Source organism: Oncorhynchus mykiss, chromosome 17 (genome assembly GCF_013265735.2).
Source record: "Oncorhynchus mykiss isolate Arlee chromosome 17, USDA_OmykA_1.1, whole genome shotgun sequence".
NCBI lineage: Eukaryota > Metazoa > Chordata > Actinopteri > Salmoniformes > Salmonidae > Oncorhynchus > Oncorhynchus mykiss.
Genome location: NC_048581.1, coordinates 64314996 through 64335332, shown reverse-complemented (window position 1 = coordinate 64335332; position 20337 = coordinate 64314996). Strand labels below are relative to the sequence as shown.

Sequence of the window (20337 nt, the reverse complement as noted above, 5' to 3'; positions counted from 1 at the left end):
GTGTGTGTGTGTGTGTGTGTGTGTGTGTGTGTGTGTGTGTGTGTGTGTGTGTGTAGGTGATAAAATCAGTAGAGGAGGGCTACAGGCTGCCTGCTCCAATGAGCTGTCCAGGTGCTCTACACACTCTCATGCTGGACTGCTGGCAGAAGGACCGGAACGAGAGGCCTCGCTTCTGCCAGATTGTTACGGTTCTAGACAAGCTTATCCGGAACCCGGAGAACCTTAAGTCCATGGACACGCTGTGCAGGTGAGCAGGCTGCTAGGCCACCATCGCCTGGGCAATACAGATTGCTTGGGAGCCATTGTCTGGACAAAGGGCTGCAAATCCACTCTCAGCTCATCTGTCATACATAAGCTGTGGGATAAAGTTACAGCCCAAAGTTTCCCCCAAACTTCCCCGGCTGACGCGAGGGAGACGGGTTGCCTTAGGGGAGCAAGGAACGGCCGTGTTCGTTTTCCAATAAGCTCATCTCTGATTGACGCGCTCTCGGTTAAATAAGAGCCTGTGATATTGACATTGATCGTTTGGGAATCAGAGAGCAGAGAGAATAGCGGCTGAAGCTAGAGTTGGACCCGTGTTAAATCGCTCCGTTCAGATCCCGGGTCCCGGATCCCTGGTGCATGTCAGGAGGAAGAAGGGGAGATGGAGGGAAGGGGGGGTGTTAAGGATTTCTCCCTGTATTAATCTAGCCAAACCAGCCATCCTGCAATCAGAGCAGCCACCTCTTCTCTATCATTTTAACTGCTATTGATTTTCTGCCTTAGCTGCTATTGCATTTCAAGACCCTTTTTTTCTTCTCTCTCTTTCCTCATGCCTCCGCTCTCCCTTTTCTCTATCTTTTTCCTACCACCTTTTCTTCCTCCTCTCTCTCTCTCTCTCACTTTTTTTCACTCCATTTTGTCTCTCGCGGTCTCTCGCTCTCTCTCGCCCTCTTTTCTCTCTGTCTCTCTCTATCCCCCAGGTTAGGCACACCTCCCATGATGGACAGAAGTATCCCAGACTTCAGCAGCTGTAGTTCCGTGGATGAGTGGCTGGATACCATCAAGATGGGCCGATACAAGGACCACTTTGCTGTAGGAGGCTACCAGACCTTGGGCCACGTCATAAGCATGAACCAAGGGTAAGGGGTCAGGCCACAGCTCCACGCTGACACCACACTACAGTCACTGATCACTGATGTGTGTGTGACTTTGTTCCATCTCTGTGTCCTACAGGGATATACACAGACTGGGGGTGACACTGATGGGCCACCAGAAGAAGATCATGACCAGTGTACAGCTGATGCGTGTTCAGGTGCTCAACAGGAGTGTGCCCTCAGTGCATGTGTAACTTCAGCCTCCAGGCTTCTCCAGCCAGCCGAATGTCAAATCTAGCCCCAGGCTTCTGAGGCCTAGTGGAACTTCATGGGAATAGATCTATGACTACTATAAGATTGTCTGGATGACATTTTGGTGAACTTTTCAAGACTTCTTCTTTGAGAGGTTGAAACTTCCAGAGGACGGATATGAAGGGACTCGAGTACAGTAGCCTATCAAGTCCATGGGACATTTTCATCATTGTTTTTCCTATTCAGATATGTTTTGTGAGTTCTGTGTCTTGTTTGTAAAAATGGATGGACTGCCTTAATCTCCACAGACAATTTTAATTTTGTTGTATACAAAGAGAGATTTTATGAATATGAATTTATTAGAAGAATATGTTATAATGGATCTGAGTGATAGCCTAGCATACAGTAAGAGAGAGACTGACAGGGGCTGGAGCATTCAGCTGTGTCCCCGAACACACAGCTTCTCTTATGGTTCCCCTGAGAACCGGCCCCCGACTCCAAAACCGACATGGCACAAGAAGACCCTGCACCTGACAATGGACAAACAGCAAAAAACTCAGAAGTCCCAAGTCTCCTCCATCGAGGAGGAGACCAGTTTCAACAAGAGAGACAAACTCACACAGTAAACCTTTGAATGACCATGGGAGAGAAGCATTGTGTTCTCTCCCTGTTACAGCTGCATAGCGCACAACTACTGTAGAGAAGATGTATGGATGATGACTTAATGTGATGTGTCACTGTTTTGACTCTGTGGTGGTTAGAAGGGGAAAACTAAGAATAGGAAAAGTTCTGTATGTGGAATGTTTTTATCTAAATACCCCAAAAACAATATAATTTATGGTCCTAGTTTCTCTGTGCAATCAAGAGAATGCTTTTCTTGTGCAACTCTGTAGGACTTAATAGGTGGTTGTGTCTCTTTTTATTAGAGAAGAACCTCATATTCCCTGAATATGCATTGCATAACTATGGTGTCATTTTAATAATGTTTCCGGATCTTTATGGAGATGCTTAAAAAAAAAATATTGAATTCCATATTTTATAAAAGTATGTTTTATTAGATTAATTAATTGACAAACATCCTTCAGTTTGTCTATACCATTACATACCTACAGTCACAGCAATACAACTGTCAAACTAAATTCAAAAGACACAGGCTTTTTGCAAAGATTGATGGATCATCCTCGTTTCTAATGTTGAATCATAAAATGTGCAAATAGTCCATGATAACACAATAAAGAAAAACAATTGTGTGTGTGTGTGTGTGTGTGTGTGTGTGTGTGTGTGTGTGTGTGTGTGTGTGACTGAAACAGCGGTACACTTCTGTATACATAGCTCAATGCTGATAGAGTCCACTACCATGACTGATCTGGGAATGAATAAAACGGGTTTAACACAACAACTGACCTGTCTCGCCTGGGATGTTGCAGAATTTGACACATTGCGATTCGGAACACAACACCATGACTAATCTAGGAATTAATAGAATTGATTTAACACAACAGGGTTGGGGTTACGGTAATGGATAGGGTTCATGGTTAGGGTTAGGGTATATCCACGATGTAAACATGAAGCGGTTAGGCCAAGATTAAATCCGATCATGGGTTATTGCAGCTTTTAAGGGCAATTTCCAATTGATCTGACATATGCAGAGTTTACCGTGAAAGGGATCTCCCCAACATTGCCTTTAAAAGCTGCAATGACTATAACCTGCGATCGTATTGAATCACGGCCTTAGGGTTAGGGTAATGAATAGGGTTACAGTAATGAATAGGGTTAGGGTAATGAATAGGGTTAGGGTAATGAATTGGGTTAGGGTAATGAATAGGGTTACAGTAATGAATAGGGATAGGGTAATGAATAGGGTTAGGGTAATGAATAGGGTTAGGGTAATGAATAGGGTTAGGGTCATGAATAGGGTTAGGGTAATGAATAGGGTTAGGGTAATGAATAGGGTTAGGGTCATGAATAGGGTTAGGGTTACAGTAATGGCTAGGGTTAGGGTTGATCCGGGATGTGGCCTTGAAGTTACACCTTCCATCCCTGGATTGAGGTACGTTTAAAACCATTTCACTTGAACCTAGGGCTAGGGTAAATGTCAACATTGACAGGGCTAGGGTAATGAATAGGGTTAGGGTAATGAATAGGGTTAGGGTAATGAATAGGGTTAGGGTTACAGTAATGGCTAGGGTAATGGATAGGGTTATGGTAATAAATAGGGTTGGGGTAATGAATAGGGTTAGGGTAATGAATAGGGTTAGGGTCATGAATAGGGTTAGGGTCATGAATAGGGTTAGGGTAATGAATAGGATTAGGGTAATGAATAGGGTTAGGGTAATGAATAGGGTTAGGGTTACAGTAATGGCTAGGGTAATGGATAGGGTTAGGGTAATGAATAGGGTTAGGGTAATGAATAGGGTTAGGGTAATGAATAGGGTTGGGGTAATGAATAGGGTTAGGGTCATGAATAGGGTTAGGGTAATGAATAGGATTAGGGTAATGAATAGGGTTAGGGTCATGAATAGGGTTAGGGTCATGAATAGGGTTAGGGTCATGAATAGGGTTAGGGTAATGAATAGGGTTAGGGTTACAGTAATGGCTAGGGTTAGGGTTGATCCGGGATGTGGCCTTGAAGTTACACCTTCCATCCCTGGATTGAGGTACGTTTAAAACCATTTCACTTGAACCTAGGGCTAGGGTAAATGTCAACATTGACACTAATTAAAGGTCTGGCATATCTTAGGGCTCGATTCAATACCTATCACCAAAGTTCCGCCTTATAGCGTGGTAGAAATATAAAAGGTAATGTTCCCACGATGGCAGAGACTGCATTCCCTTTAAACGCTGCTTAGATCGACTCTATCGGAAATTACCTTTACATTTCAATTGCACTACAGTATAATTTGGAACTGTGATACGGATTGAATCGAGCCCCTACACTGTGGCAAAATCACAACATTGTGGTCTTAAATGCTTTTATCTGACTGGGCCTGCTGGAACAAAGCTCTGCCTGTTTGCAGGTCGGAAACAATACTGCTTGACTTGTTGTTGCTTAGTGTGTATGTGCTTCCTTTTGCCCTTAAACTTAATTTCAACCACAGAAAATGTAAAAAAAAATCAGTGTTGAATCTTGGTCAGGGTGTCTGAGTAATTGTCCTCTCGTTTACCTTCGGGAGAGCTGTATGGAGCTAATCCTCTCATTGGTGAAACGAGACTGAACAGAACACTATTAATCTCATTAATACGGCCATGTGCTTTGTTACCATGGAGTCCCACGCCCAATTATCAGTCGCTGACCCATCCCCATGACGACGCAGTGCCCCTCCCACTCATTATGACTGTGAGTGTTCTACACTGTCCCCTGGTTGACTTCTCGGAGGGGCCATGAGTCATGACGGGAGTGTTTGCTGTTTGTTATCGCTAATACCCAGGTTCTCATCGCAAACGAAACCGCCAACAATAGAGATTCATTATAATCCTCAAGCATTTAATGTAAAACTGCCCATCAACAATGCAGATTCATTAAAATGCGCAAGCATTCAATGTAAATTTAATCCACTATATAATGAAGTCTTTGTGAACAACCTTGGAACAATGCAACTCTAAATATAGATTACCGTGTATCCTAATGCGCTGCTGTCAATGCATCACATCCAAGAAACAATTATGTTTGCCAAGACACAGAGTCAGAAGGGACAATACTGTGTATTGTTAGCTGGTTGTTTCAGATGTTATTGTCAAGGTATATATATTTGGCAGCAGGGTGTGATTGTGGGTTAGCTGTTGTGTTAATTGGCTGCTGCACTAGCCTCGTCTGACATCTGAAGACAAATGGGGAGATTGAGACAGTTCAGTACATGATAGAGTGCTGGGAGGCTTAGAGATGTACAAGGTCAGGGTGTGAATCTCCTACCACTTCAATAACTGCGCTCATCTCCTACTGATGCCTCCATCTCAGTCTTTATTTTATTTTTTTCACTTCATTTCTCCCCAACTTTGTGGTATCCAATTGGTAGTTACAGTCTTGTCCCATTGCTGCAACTCCAGTACGGACTCGGGAGAGGCGAAGGTCGAGAGCTGTGTGTCCTCCGACACACGACCCTGCCAAGCCTCACTGCTTCTTGACACACTGCTCGCTTAACCTGGAAACCACGGGAAAACACGTACACGTACCCGGACAACGCTGGGCCAATTGTGCACCGCGGCCGGCTGCAACAGAGCCCGGGATCGAACCCCGGTCTGCAGTGACGCCTCAAGCACAGCGATGCAGTGCCTTAGACCGCTGCGCCACTCGGGATGCTCCTCCATCAGTCTTATTTTGAAAATTGAAAGAATACTGTATACCTTCTATTTTTAAATACCTAAATGACTACGAGAGACTTTGCTGGCTTCATCAGTGGCACTGTTAAAAAACTGCAATGCTAGATTGAACTGAATAGTCACCACATTCAGAATGGGATTGATACACAAACAGAGCAAAGGGGAGATGTAAAAATAACTCACATATTGTTACAGCCCTCCACCAGTTCAGTTTTAGTTCCTCATGTCTCCCTCTCCTCTTCAAAATAGTTTTTTCTCTGCATAGTAAACAACCCAATGACTCACTGTTAGAAGGGAGAAGTCTGCTCTCTCTCTCCTCTCTCCGCTTGTTTCTCTCACTCGCTCGATTTCTCTCTCTCAGAAGAAGTAGTTGCCCTAAAATAATGAACTAAAATCAGTTTTGCGAATCTCCAGGCATAATGCTTAAGTTTAGCGATCTGGGAAGATAAACTGATCCTAGATCTGTGCCTATAGACAACTTCTAACCACTAACAGGACTAACAGTCTTCGCAGGACAGAAGGAAAACAGATGTGCACCATTATACACAAACAGAAATATTATGGATTCATGACCTAATGGTATATGCATGAGGTACACAGAGCCTGACAGTGTAAATATACATATATAAATTTACATTTAAATATAAAAATGAATACATAAACATTTGTATGTACACAGTGGTGAGGCCATTGTATTTCCTGACAGTGGCCTAGGTACAGGAGATGAGGTGTGATCAGGGTTGTAGTACAGTATCAGTCAATACCATATAGAAGATCAAATAGCAAGGAGATTGAAAGGAGACTTTATACTGTCAATGTTAGAGCTGCAAGGACTTTCTCAAGACAAGCTTCATTCAAAAGCAGATGTCTTTTTAGCACCAAGTTCTATACACAAAGACGTTCTGTCACTCATCCTCTCTGTAACAGCCTATACTGTAAACACGCTCTTGACGGCTAGGATGTAAGCTGTAGGTTACTGTGTCTACCTAGTACATGATGCTTGTCCTGAAATAAATAGCAATTGCTCTCTAAATATTTACTCTATGATAAGCGACTGAAGCGCTAACCAGTTGGCCATGTCCAATCATTCTAATATTTGTGCAGAACAAAATCACATGAACTCATTCAGATTACCTTTAAGTTTATTACGACACTCTACGTTGTTTTCTCAGTTGGTCAAATGCCACTGATGATTTGCTCAGTTCGGCACGAGACCCTTTTCTTCCATTAAAAACAAATGGGCTTCGTCATTCTGTCAGCTGCCGTCTCTAGCAGTAGGGATTGTGTCTAAAAGGGAAATTGCTAAATTGCTTTAAGGTCATCTATTTTACTCCATTCTATTCTAGCCGTAGCCTTCTGTATTCATGCGCATGAGATTGAAATGGTGTTAACCTTGTTGACCGTTTTCTTTCCTCTATTTGAGGCACCATAATGGCTGCTTTAGGCCAGGAGGTCCATCAGTAAGACCTTTAGTATGACTTTCAATAATGCTCTAAATAAGATAAGACAAGAGTATGGCACAAGACACTTTTCTCCTTTTATTTGCTTACTTATTTATTGATCCATTTAAATAAGTATTTGTGCTGAATGAACCCCCTGGAGAGGAATCATGGTTTCTAAGTCCCTTATAAAACATATTACCAAAACAGCACTGCATTATGAATTATTAACATGTCAATAAGCTGTACCGTTTCTCTCTCTCCTCCATGTCCTTGTTCAGAGCAAATATCTCCCAAAATGTGATTGCTTTGACAGCATAAATGTGCTGTTTTTGTCACAGCACGCCATAGGCAAGACAAATGATTCTTCACAGACACTAAAGGAGATCAATATCTGGCCAAAAGCGGCATTGTTTCAAATAAACTATTAATCCAACTTGAGTGTGACTCTTTGAACATCTCATAATTCATGTCGCATTTGCCAAGGTTTAAGAAGAGACATCACATTAATAAGATGTTCACAGGGTAATCATGTGCTTTCACACACATCAAAGAACCGACCAAGATCCTAACATATCAAAGCCATCATTCATATCAGTGTAAACACGGGCACTAGCAGAAAATCAATTGTGTGTGTGTGAGTGTATGTGCATGTGTGCCTACATTATGTACATTCATGCAGGTTGGGACGTGTAAATCAATGACTTAAAGAAGATTCAGCAATCACTCTGCCTGCGTGTGTTCCTCTGAGGGTGACCCATTTCCCTGCCCCTCTCCTGTGTGGATCTCCCCATTTCTCTCTGAGCCTGCAACCATACCTCATGACTTAATAACAACACCGTCTGTTTCTCTAGTTTAATCAGGAATCATTTCCATAAATGTAAATGCTGCGTGGTTGTGAGCAGCCACCTCTCCCCGCGTGCCCGCTGTATGCACTCAGCACGTGTTCAGTTTGTGTGTGTGTGTGTCCCCCCGCTGTGTGCACCCAACTTTCCATTCACTTTCCATTCTGGGGGGGGGGGGGGGAACGATCGCTTTGATGTTCCCCCTTGCAGCCTGCCACCGACGCCCCTATTAGCTAGCACTTGGCTGATGCAAGCTATGCTAAGCCACCCCACACTCAGCATAGTTCGGAGCAACACTGGGCTGATGCAAGCTATGCTATCCCACACTCAGCATAGTTCAGTGCAGCACAGGGCTGATGCAGGCAAACGCTAAACACAAGCTAGCGTCGCTCTACTCAGTGTTACATTGATCACACCCCGGGGTTATGAGCACACAAAACCAAAACACACTCTTTAAGGAGATAAGAGTCTAAAGTGAACATGATGATAATAAGGAGGATAAACCAGCCAAGGGGCAATGCTGAATCAGAGAAAGAGGGGGATGAGAGATTGGGAGGATGGATAGGAGGTAGGGGGTGAGTGGTAATGAAGGAGCGAGAAGAGGAGGTAATTGGCTGTAAAGAGGTGATGGAATAGAGGAATAGGGAGGAGGGGTGAGACAATTGGGTGACTAGGAGGGGCAGGATGGAGAGTTGGGATGAGAAGGGGAGGGCAGGATGGAGCGGTGGGGATGAGAAGGGGAGGGGCAGGATGGAGAGGTGGGGATGAGAAGGGGAGGGGCAGGATGGAGAGGTGGGGATGAGAAGGGGAGGGGCAGGATGGAGAGGTGGGGATGAGAAGGGGAGGGGCAGGATGGAGAAGTGGGGATGAGAAGGGGAGGGGCAGGATGGAGAGGTGCAGATGAGAAGGGGAGGGGCAGGATGGAGAGGTGGGGATGAGAAGGGCAGGGGTAGGATGGAGAGGTGGAGATGAGAAGGGGCGGGGCAGGATGGAGAGGTGGAGATGAGAAGGGGAGGGGCAGGATGGAGAGGTGGAGATGAGAAAGGGAGGGGCAGGATGGAGAGATGGGGATGAGAAGGGGAGGGGCAGGATGGAGAGGTGGAGATGAGAAGGGGAGGGGCAGGATGGAGAGGTGCAGATGAGAAGGGGAGGGGCAGGATGGAGAGGTGGGGATGAGAAGGGCAGGGGTAGGATGGAGAGGTGGAGATGAGAAGGGGCGGGGCAGGATGGAGAGGTGGAGATGAGAAGGGGAGGGGCAGGATGGAGAGGTGGAGATGAGAAAGGGAGGGGCAGGATGGAGAGATGGGGATGAGAAGGGGAGGGGCAGGATGGAGAGGTGGAGATGAGAAGGGGAGGGGCAGGATGGAGAGGTGGGGATGAGAAGGGGAGGGGCAGGATGGAGAGATGGGGATGATAAGGGGAGGGGCAGGATGGAGAGGTGGGGATGAGAAGGGGAGGGGCAGGATGGAGAGGTGTGGATGAGAAGGGGAGGGGCAGGATGGAGAGGTGGAGATGAGAAGGGGAGGGGCAGGATGGAGAGGTGGAGATGAGAAGGGCAGGGGCAGGATGGAGAGATGGGGATGAGAAGGGGAGGGGCAGGATGGAGAGGTGGAGATGAGAAGGGGAGGGGCAGGATGGAGAGGTGGAGATGAGAAGGGGAGGGGCAGGATGGAGAGGTGGAGATGAGAAGGGGAGGGGCAGGATGGAGAGGTGTGGATGAGAAGGGGAGGGGCAGGATGGAGAGGTGGGGATGAGAAGGGGAGGGGCAGGATGGAGAGGTGGAGATGAGAAGGGGAGGGGCAGGATGGAGAGGTGGAGATGAGAAGGGGAGGGGCAGGATGGAGAGGTGGGGATGAGAAGGGGAGGGGCAGGATGGAGAGGTGTGGATGAGAAGGGGAGGGGCAGGATGGAGAGGTGGAGATGAGAAGGGGAGGGGCAGGATGGAGAGGTGGAGATGAGAAGGGGAGGGGCAGGATGGAGAGGTGGAGATGAGAAGGGGAGGGGCAGGATGGAGAGGTGGAGATGAGAAGGGGAGGGGCAGGATGGAGAGGTGGAGATGAGAAGGGGAGGGGCAGGATGGAGAGGTGGAGATGAGAAGGGGAGGGGCAGGATGGAGAGATGGAGATGAGAAGGGGACATGGAAAAGAAATGGCTCCTGTTTGTGGATTACTATGTTCATCACACACAAACAGACCCTGACCGCAGATTAAACTTCACGGGGCTTAATCAGAAACCCGATTCTCTTTCAGCAGCGTGGGCATGTCGCCCTAACGGGCTCAGAGAGAGACGGATGAGGAGGGGGAGGTAGACGCTTTTTGGACTTGTTTTACCTTCCCTCCATCCTCTCCCTCCTCTTCTCTTCAGCTCGCTCCTCTTGAAACTTTAAGTATATGCTCCTAACTCAGACTTTCACATTCAATAAACTGCAGATTTAGAGTTAGGATTTATCCCCTACTGAATGTACTGTAAAAGGTAGGGAATCTTCATTGGAACTGAATAGTGTTGCTGCATGGCAGCTAGAGGCCAATACCGATTTAGGAATTTAAGACGTTCCTACGCACATCTCAGTATCTGGTATTCAAACGTATTTTTTTTTGCTGTATGTCATCTTCATGCAATCTCGTTCCACTACTGGACGGAGAGCATGGGGAGGGTTTCACGATACAAGAAGGAGGGCCGCCTAGTGTCTGGTGATCGCATTTATTTATGAGAAAAAAATACATTTGACATAGTATAATATGACATTTTTGTTCCAAGACAGGATAACACTGTTTCAGTTGAGGATAAAACATGTTTCATTTAATTAAAATCAAAATCAAATCAAATTTATTTATATAGCCCTTCGTACATCAGCTGATATCTCAAAGTGCTGTACAGAAACTGCAATTACTTTAAACTCAACTTGTTTCAAGTCAAGCTAGCTATCTAGCTAGCTAAAAGCTAGGCTATACTGTAGCTAGCGGCCTCCACCTAACAAGTATCATCAAAAACAAATGCCATTTGTCAAAGTATAAATGTGTCAAAGTCAAAGTATAAATGTGTATTATATTTTAATATACTATTAAAATAGTACTCACTTATGAAAGGGTAACGTTACTTGTTTACAAGTTACTAGCTATACTATAAACCAAACTTTGATATTTTCATCTTCTTTGGTTTGGTAACTTCTTGTTCTTAGATAGACTCTGGCTGGACTGTCGAAGACGCAGAGGTTGGAAGTATTCTAAGTATGCGGTGTCTGTCTCTCAACGAAGTCTTCAACCGCAAGGAGGCCACTCAGATGTGGACGGTCCCCATTCAAATTAATGACATTCGGCGCAACGTAACGAAGTGCTTCTGGTCAATGTGAATGGGTGTTACCTTATTCAGTCGCGTAACGCGATCTTCAGGTGTGGATCATTTGCGCACTCTGAATACATTTCATTCAACAGCGGAAAATCCTCACATTTGCTGGCCAAAATGTTTTCTTTTGGAGGTTTGTTTTAATATGGTTTTGAGTAAATACGGTGTATTTTTTTTTTTTTGTCAACAGACCCTAAAGAACAGGTTCAGAATATTAGGGATCAATGAAAGAAAACCATCTAAATATATGCATTTTCTTCTCCGTTTCAGCACCAATTGGTTGATTTAAAAATACTATTCCTGTAGATTATTTAGGTTTAGGATAGTATGTATGAATCATTAAAAAAAACAGGTTTGGAGAGCCTTTACACACGAAATAAGTCAAATGGTGGTTTGATTCACTCTGAAAATTGCCACATTCAGTTCTTCAGTTCTTCAACCCGTGGTAATGAAGATTAGCGTGCATAGAATTATAATAGGGAGTAGACTATACCCTCATCTATTGCCTATACTAACCAAGGAACTGTGTGATGACACCGCCAAGTATTGCTCCATGCGTCAGTTTCAAACTGTTAAGGCTTGGTCTGTGCGCCACTCCATAACAATTTAATTAGCCCACATGTTTCTTATATATTTTCAACTGTTAGTAATGTTCCTCAGCAACAACCACACGACTGTGACAGCTTTTACAGAGGAAGCAAATGAAGGTAAACGAAACAATATAATTAAGTGAAATTACAACGTCAGCTATACCAACTGAATGGAACCAACAGTAAACTGCCAGTTGAATACACTACATTGCCAAAAGTATGTGGACACCCTTCCAAATTAGTGGATTTGGCTATTTCAGCCACACCCGTTGCTGACAGGTGTATAAAATCAAGCACACAGCCATGCAATCTCTATAGACAAACATTGGCAGTGGAATCATGGCCAGGTGACTGGAAACATGACCAAATGCAAACAGTGTAGCTATTCCCTCCGCAAGGCAATCAAGCAAGCAAAGCGTCAGTATAGAGACGAAGTAGAGTCACAATTCAACGGCTCAAACACGAGATGTATGTGGCAGGGCCTACCGTCAATCACGGATTACAAAAAGAAACCAGTCCCATCGACGTCTTGCTCTCAGACAAATTAAACAACTTCTTTGCTCGCTTTGACTACAATACAGTGCCACTGACACAGCCCGCTACCAAAGCTTGTGGGCTCTCCTTCACCGTGGCCAACGTGAGTAAAACATTTAAGCATGTTAACCCTCGCAAGGCTGCCGGCCCAGACAGCATCCCTAGCTACGTCCTCAGAACATACGCAGACCAACTGGCTGGTGTGTTTACGGACATATTCAATCAATCCCTATCCCAGTTTGCTGTCCCCACATGCTTCAAGATGGCCACCATTGTTCCTGTTCCCAAGAAAGCTAAAGTAACTGAACTAAATGACTATCATCCCGTAGCACTCACTTATGTCATCATGAAGTGCTTTGAGAGTTAGTCAAAGATAATATCACCTCCACCCTACCTGTCACCCTAGACCCACTATAATTTGCTTACCGCCCCAGTAAGTCCACAGATGACGCAATCGCCATCACACTTCACAATGCCCTGTCCCATCTGGACAAGAGGAATACATATGTAAGAATGCTGTTCATTGACTACAGCTCAGCATTTAACACCATAGTACCCTCCAAACCCGCCCTGTGCATATGGGTCCTGGACTTTCTGATGGGCCGCCCCAGGTGGTGAGAGTAGGAAAACAACATCTCCACCCCGCTGTTGCCTCAACACTGGGGCTCCACAAGGGTGCGTTCTCAGCCATGTTCTGTACTCCCTGTTCACCCATGACTGCATGGCCATGCACACCTCCAACTCAATCATCAAGTTTGCAGACGACACTACAGTGATAGGCTTGATTACCAACAACAACGAGACAGCCTACAGGGAGGAGGTGAAGGCCCTCGGGGTGTGGTTTCGGGAAAATAACCTCTCCTCAACGTCAACAAAACAAAGGAGATGATTGTGGACTTCAGGAAACAGCAGAGGGAGCATCCCCCATCCACATCGGCGGGACAGTAGTTGAGAAGGTGGAAAGTTTTAAGTTCCTCGGCATACACATCACAGACAAACTGAAATGGCCCATCCACACAGACAGCGCCTCTTCAACCTCAGTAGGCTGAAGAAATTTGTCTTGTCACTTAAAACACTCACAAACTTTTACAGATGTACAATCGAGAGCATCCTGTCGGGCTGTATCACCGCCTGGTACGGCAACTAGTAGGGCAACTGCTCCACCCACAACTGCAAGGCTCTCCAGAGGGTAGTTGTTACGAACGTTGTTATAAGAATCAGACCAAAATGCAGCGTGGTTTGGGTTCATCATCTTTTATTATGAGAATCGAAACAAAAACAATAAAGAGCAAAGAAACAAACATGCAGCTTTGTCGTGCTCAAAGAAAACAAGATCCCACAACAAACAGGTGGGATGATTCCCAATCAGAGACAACAATAGACAGCTGCCTCTGATTGGGAACCGTACCAAGCCAACCTAGAAATAAAGAAACTAGAATGCCCACCGTAGTCACATCCCGACCTAACCAAAATAGAGAATAAAGGATCTCTAAGGTCAGGGCGTGACAGTACGACACCCCCCCCCCCCCCCCCCCCACAGTTAGATTACTGTTAGAATACTTAGATACAGTATTACTCCACTGTCAGAATTAGAAGCACAAGCATTTCGCTATATTCGCATGAACATCTGCTAACCATGTGTATGTGACCAATCAAATTTGATAATGGCACAGCATTTCATGAACTTTACTGTGGGAACGTTGATATGTTGATATACTTTAGTTTGCTGCCATATGACTTGTTTCACATTTATCTCCAGTGGTTATAAGGTAAAATAGATCTAAAACAAGGTTAATTTATCATTTCAATTCCCTTATTCAAATGGATTACTCATTTACCTAGCTCTTCTCAATAGCTCTTATCAAGTTGTAAATTACAGTGCATGGATAATGGTGTTATTTCTATCGGAAAATAAAGTAGATACTTTTCCCACTTGGCACTGGTAGGTTCACTACACCTTAGTGGCAATATTAGAGAATTAAGTAAAGGTCAGAATACGGGTATCTGTAGACACATCCGCCACACCTTCAATTACTCGATCTCACCTAAAATGAATAGTGGGTGAATAGCATGCTATTCTCATGCTTAAGTTCAAGGTCAGAATACGCATTGAGAGAAAAGTGCATTAAAAAGGGAATTCCGTTCCATTTACTTGTGTTTAACAGAGGTCGGAATCGGGCCCTTAAAGATGAAGGAAGGAGGGGACAGGAGGTGGAATCCAATAAAAACGGTATACAAGTGTATTGTGTAGGCGTTTGTTGACAACAAGCAACAAATACCTGACTTCCACCTCCATAACTTGAAGAATACTGTACGTCAGAGAGCATAAAGAAGAAGTGTGAATAACTAGCTGTGACTAGATGGCAGCTAGTCACAGTTAGCCTAGAATTGCACGTCACTGTCAGTTCAACCTGTGTCATTTCTGAACTACTGCACAGCCTGTCCAAATCAAATCATATCAAATGTTATTGATCACATACACATATTTAGCAGATGTTATTGCGGGTGTAGCAAAATGCTTGTGTTCCTAGCTCTAACAGTGCAGTAGTATCTAAAAACAATTCACAACAATACACACAAATCTGAAAGTAAAAGAATGGAATTAAGAAATATTAGGTTGATCAATGTCAGAGTGGCATTGACTAAAATGAAGTAGAATAGAATACAGTATATACATATGAGATGAGTAAAGCAGTATGTAAACATTATTAGTGTCCCATTATTAAAGTGACCAGTCATTCCAAGTCTATGTATATATGGTAGCAGCCTCTAAAGTGCAATGTTGCATAACCGGGTGGAAGCTGGCTAGTGATGGCTATTTAACAGTCTGATGGCCTTAAGATAGAAGCTGTTTTTACTTATTTCGGTCCAAGCTTTGATGCACCTGTACTGACCTCGCCTTCTGGATGATAGCGGGTGAACAGGCCGGCTTGCGTTATGGTTGACTTGGGGGGTACAGAGTGCTGTTGTAAGTAGTTTATCAGATCCCAGAGAGGGTAGATATATGCTACATCAGCAGGGGACTTACATGCCAAACATCCTTTGATCTTTGTTTTTCAACCTCTGTTCAACCATTGAATCTCATGATATACAATAAAAATAACAAGTATTTTTTGACCCATAACTTGTACTGAACAAAAATATAAACGCAACATGTAAAACATTGGTCCCATGTTTCATGAGCTGAAACAAAAGATCCCCAACATTTTCCATACACACAAAAAGCTTACTTCTCTCACATTTTGTGCACAAATTTGCTTACATCCCTCTTAGTGAGCATTTCTCCTTTGACAACATAATCCATCCACCTGACAGCTGATTGGGCTCCTGAGTGGCGCAGCGGTCTAAGGCACTGCATCTCAGTGCTAGAGGCGTCACTACAGACCCTGGTTTGATTCCAGGCTGCATCAAAACCGGCTCTGATTGGGAGTCCCAAGGGCGACGTCATCCGGGTTAGGGTTTGGCTGGGGTAGGCCATCATTGTAAATAAGAATTTGTTCTTAATAACTGACTTGCATCGTTTAAAGAAAGGTTACATTTAAAAAATGTAAGAGCATGATCATTACACAGACGCACCTTGTGCTGGGTACAATAAAAGGCCACTCTAAAATTTGCAGTTTTCTCACACAACGCAATGCCACAGATGTCTCAAGTTTTGAGGGAGTGTGCAATTGGCATTCTAACTGCAGGAATCTCCACCAGAGCTGTTGCCAGATAATTAATGTTCATTTCTCTACCATAAGCCTCTTGCATAAAGTCATTTTCGAGATTTTGGCAGTACGTCCAACCGGCCTCACAACAGCAGATCATATGTAACCATGCCAGCGCAGAACCTCCACATCCGGCATCTTCACCTGCAGGATCGTCTGAGACCAGCCACCAGGTTATCTGACAAAACTGTGGGTTTGCACATCTGAAGAAATTCTGTACAAACTGTCAGAAACATCTCAGGGAAGCTCATCTGCGTGCTCGTCGTCCTCACCAGGGTCTTGACCTGACTGCAATTTGGCGTCGTAGCTGACTTCAGTGGAAAAATGCTCACCTTTGATGGCCACTGGCACTCTGGATGAGTGTGCTCTTTACGGATGAATCCCGGTTTCAACTGTATTGGGCAGATTGCAGACAGCATGTACGGCGTCATGTGAGCAAGTGGTTTGCCGATGTCCATGATGTCCACGATGTCAGTTTTTCACAATTCCTGACATTTAATCCTAGTCAAAATTCCCTGTCTTAGGTCAGTTAGGATCACCACTTTATTTTCACTTTATCTCCAGATCTCCTAACAGTACTATTTCTAGGGTCAATTTTAGATCAATGCTATGCATTGTAGCCATTCCTGAACCTGAGACCAGAAACAGGCTACCTGAGGGCAATACCAAAATAAATGGTCTATTGATTCTGTATCCCCACAACAAAATCTGCAAAGCTTCTATGATTTTATGCCCCAAATATTGAACATTTTGTTGGTGGCAAGAATTCTATATAATAATTTTAGCTGAAAAGCACGAAGTCTTGAATCTTGCGTTGTTTTATATATCAACTTATACACCCTGTACCATGGAATCGGTACAACAAAAATCTCTTCCCAACTATTTTGCAATCTGTATGGCACAGTTGTCAACATCCTGGTCCTCAAATTAAACTGGTATACTTTCCTATTTATGCTATTTTTATTCCTCCACCAGTTTTGAACCTTTATATTGGGCAGACAGACCAGTTCCCTACCTCCCCCGCTGCCACCCGCCTTTTTGGGGCAATGCTGTAATCAATTGGTTGTACTCTTGGAATGAGCAGACCTTCCCGTACAATTTTGGTAACTCCATGACAACTCCAAGGACATAACTCTACCATTACACTTTACCATATAATTTAAGAACAAAATACCCTTTTCAAACATCTTTCCCATAAATACAGGTATTTTATCAACCAGCACATTTGAGTTCAGCCATAATATTTGTTCTATCTTTTCAGGGGGATGAAATTTAAATTGTAGCCAGCTCTGCAAAGCTTGTTTGAAAATGACAGATACTTGAAAAAAGTATCATTTTCAATTAATCAAAAATGAGACATGGAAATCTGCACAAAGGCAAAAATAAAAAATTTAAACAATGGATGAGATTTTCTTGTTAATCTACTTGAGAACCATTTAGGGTTCAAATAAAACTTTTGAATGAGTAAAGCTTTTAGAGAGAGGGTTTGTGCTTTTATATTTAATCATCTCAACCCACCCAATTCATATTCATTATATAGATAGGCTCGTTTTATTTTGTCTGGTTTAGCGTCCCAGATAAAGCGAAATATTTTTTGCTCATATGATTTGAAAATCGAATCAGGAGTAGGCAGCGCCATAAGTAAGTGAGGAAACTGAGATATGACTAAGGAGTTCATCAGGGCAATTTTTCCATAAATAGACCTCTCCATGGTTGCAGGATCTTGTCTATTTTTACAAGTTTTCTATTGAAATTCATTGCGGAGAGCTTATTTATATATTTTGTGATATGAAAACCGAGTATGTCTACTTCACCATCAGCCCATTTTATAGGTAAGCTGCAAGGTAATGTAAAAGTTGTACTTTTTAAGGATCCAATATGTAATATTGCACACTTTAGTCCAGAGAGGTTTTTTTTAGGTTTTAGTCCAGAGAGTACAGAAAAGTTATCTTTAATGAGACATTGCAGGGATCTAGCTTGCGGACTTAATATAAAACTTGAGTCATCAGCATACATGGACAACTCTGTTTTTAAGCCTTGAATTTCTAATCCTCTAATGTTGTTATTGGATCTGATTTTAGTAGCTAGCATTTCGATGGCCATAACGAATAGATATGGTGACAGCGGACACCCTTGTTTAACTCCTCTTGACAATTCAAATCTCTCTGAGAAGTAGCCGTTATTTACTATTTTACACCTGGGATTGCTATACATTATTTTTACCCACCTTTATTTAACTAGGCAAGTCAGTTAAGAACAAATTCAGGGGCAGATTCAGAGCGGCAGATTTGTACCTTGTCAGCTTGGGGGTTTGAACTTGCAACCTTCCGGTTACTAGTCCAACGCTCTAACCACTAGGCTACCCTGCCGCCCCGAAATTGAAAAAATCCAGGCATTTATAAATAAAATCCAGTCTTACTTTATCAAATGCCTTTTCAAAATCCGCTATAAATACCATTCCTGGCTTCTTATATGTTTCATGATGTTCTATTATTTCTAGTAGTTGTCGTATATTATCTCCAATGTATCGTCTATGTTAAAAAAAATGTCTGATCAGGATGAACAATACCTGGTAAAACCCTTTTAATTCTGAGTGCTATGCATTTTGCTAGTATTTTTGCATCACAACATTGAAGTGTAAGGGGCCTCCAGTTTTTTAGATAGACCGGGTCTTTATATTTGCCATCTGGGTCTTGTTTTAATAATAGAGAAATCAGACCTTCCTGCTGAGTACCTGACAGACTACCATTTCTATACAAGTAGTTAAAACAATCTAACAACGGAGCTTTTAGTATATAAAAAAATATGATATGCCTCTACCATTATGCCATCAAGCCCTGGGGTTTTCCAGACTGAAAGGATTTAATAGCCTCAAAAAGTTATTCTTCTGTAATTTGGCCTTCGCCCTGATCTTTCTGTAGATTTGTTAATTTTCCATTTTTTATATTATTTGGAAAGAATTCCTAACCGTAATCTTCATTCAGTGGGAGAGGATGAGACGGAACAGAGAAAATCTGCCTAAAATAATTAGCTTCCTCTTTTAAAATATAATTTGGAGAATCATAGATGACTCCATCTTCAGTAACAAGTTTCTGCAAATTATTTTTGTTAGCGTTCCTGTATTGGAGATTCAGGAAGAATTTTGTGCATTTTTCTCCATATTACACCCAGTTTGCTTTATTTTTGTAATAGATTACATTAGATCGTTCGTAAATGAGTTCCTCAAGTTCTTTTTGTTTTTCCTTTACCTTATTTTGTATCCCTGTAATATTGTTTTTATTGCTATCTACCTGTACTATTAGTTCATAGATTTCCCTGCTTTTTTATTATTGATGAATATTGAATTGAATGACCCCTGAAGGTACATTTAAAGGTATCCCAAACAATAAGGGGATTTGCTGAACCTATATTATACTGGAAAAATTCAGTTTGAACTATTTTGTCTTAGTTAAAAATAAGTTGTTCTCCACTAACCTTTGATAAAATTTCCAATATCCCCGTCCACGTGGAAAATCTGTAAGAGTTATGTGAAGGCCAATTAGATGATGATCCGATCGCATTCTGTCTCCTATTAAAACCTTTTTAACCTTTGATGCAAGAGAGAAAGAGACAAGAAAGTAGTCAAGACGACTAGCTTGATTAAGTCTCCCCCATGTATATCTCACTAGGTCTGGGTTTTTTAGTCTCCAAATATCCACTATTTCTAATGTGTCCATAATATTTGTGATTTCCTTAAGGGCACGGTGATGATAGTTTGTAGAGTGATTACCTTTACGGTTCATTGAGGTACTTAACACTGTGTTATAGTCTCCTACCATAATGATTATAACATTTGTTGCCTGTAAGTTCAATAAATTGGTATAAATGTTTTCGAAGAAGTGTTGGTCATCCTGATTTGAACCATATAGATTAATGAGCCAAATCTCTTTTTCGTCCACTTTCATATTCAAAAGAATCCACCTTCCTTGCGAATCATTCCTGATTATTTGCACATTCAGATCGAAATTTTTGTTAATTAATATCATCACACCCTTTGAGTTCCTTTGTTCATGACAGAAAATTATTTCACCACCCCATTCCCTTTTCCACCTAACTTCATCTAAGGATGTAGAGTGAGTTTCCTGTAAGCAGTATATATTATATTCCTTTTCTTTTAGCCATGTAAGAACGGATCTTTTTTTATAATCTGCCAAATGGTTACAATTATAACTGGCTATACTTATTTCACCCCT

The 20337-nt window shown here is 42.8% G+C and overlaps 1 protein-coding gene across 1 annotated transcript in view; it reads left to right on the top strand.

Moving 5' to 3' along the window:
• epha8 (eph receptor A8) overlaps positions 1-1423 on the top strand; it is a 104202-nt gene extending 102779 nt beyond the window's left edge. Inside the window, exons 17-19 of the mRNA XM_036950439.1 lie at positions 57-247; positions 963-1121; positions 1216-1423. Of these exons, the coding sequence (XP_036806334.1) occupies positions 57-247; positions 963-1121; positions 1216-1330 (465 nt within the window). The 3' untranslated portion in view covers positions 1331-1423. The remainder of the gene's footprint in view (positions 1-56; positions 248-962; positions 1122-1215) is intronic.
• Positions 1424-20337: the final 18914 nt, after the last annotated feature.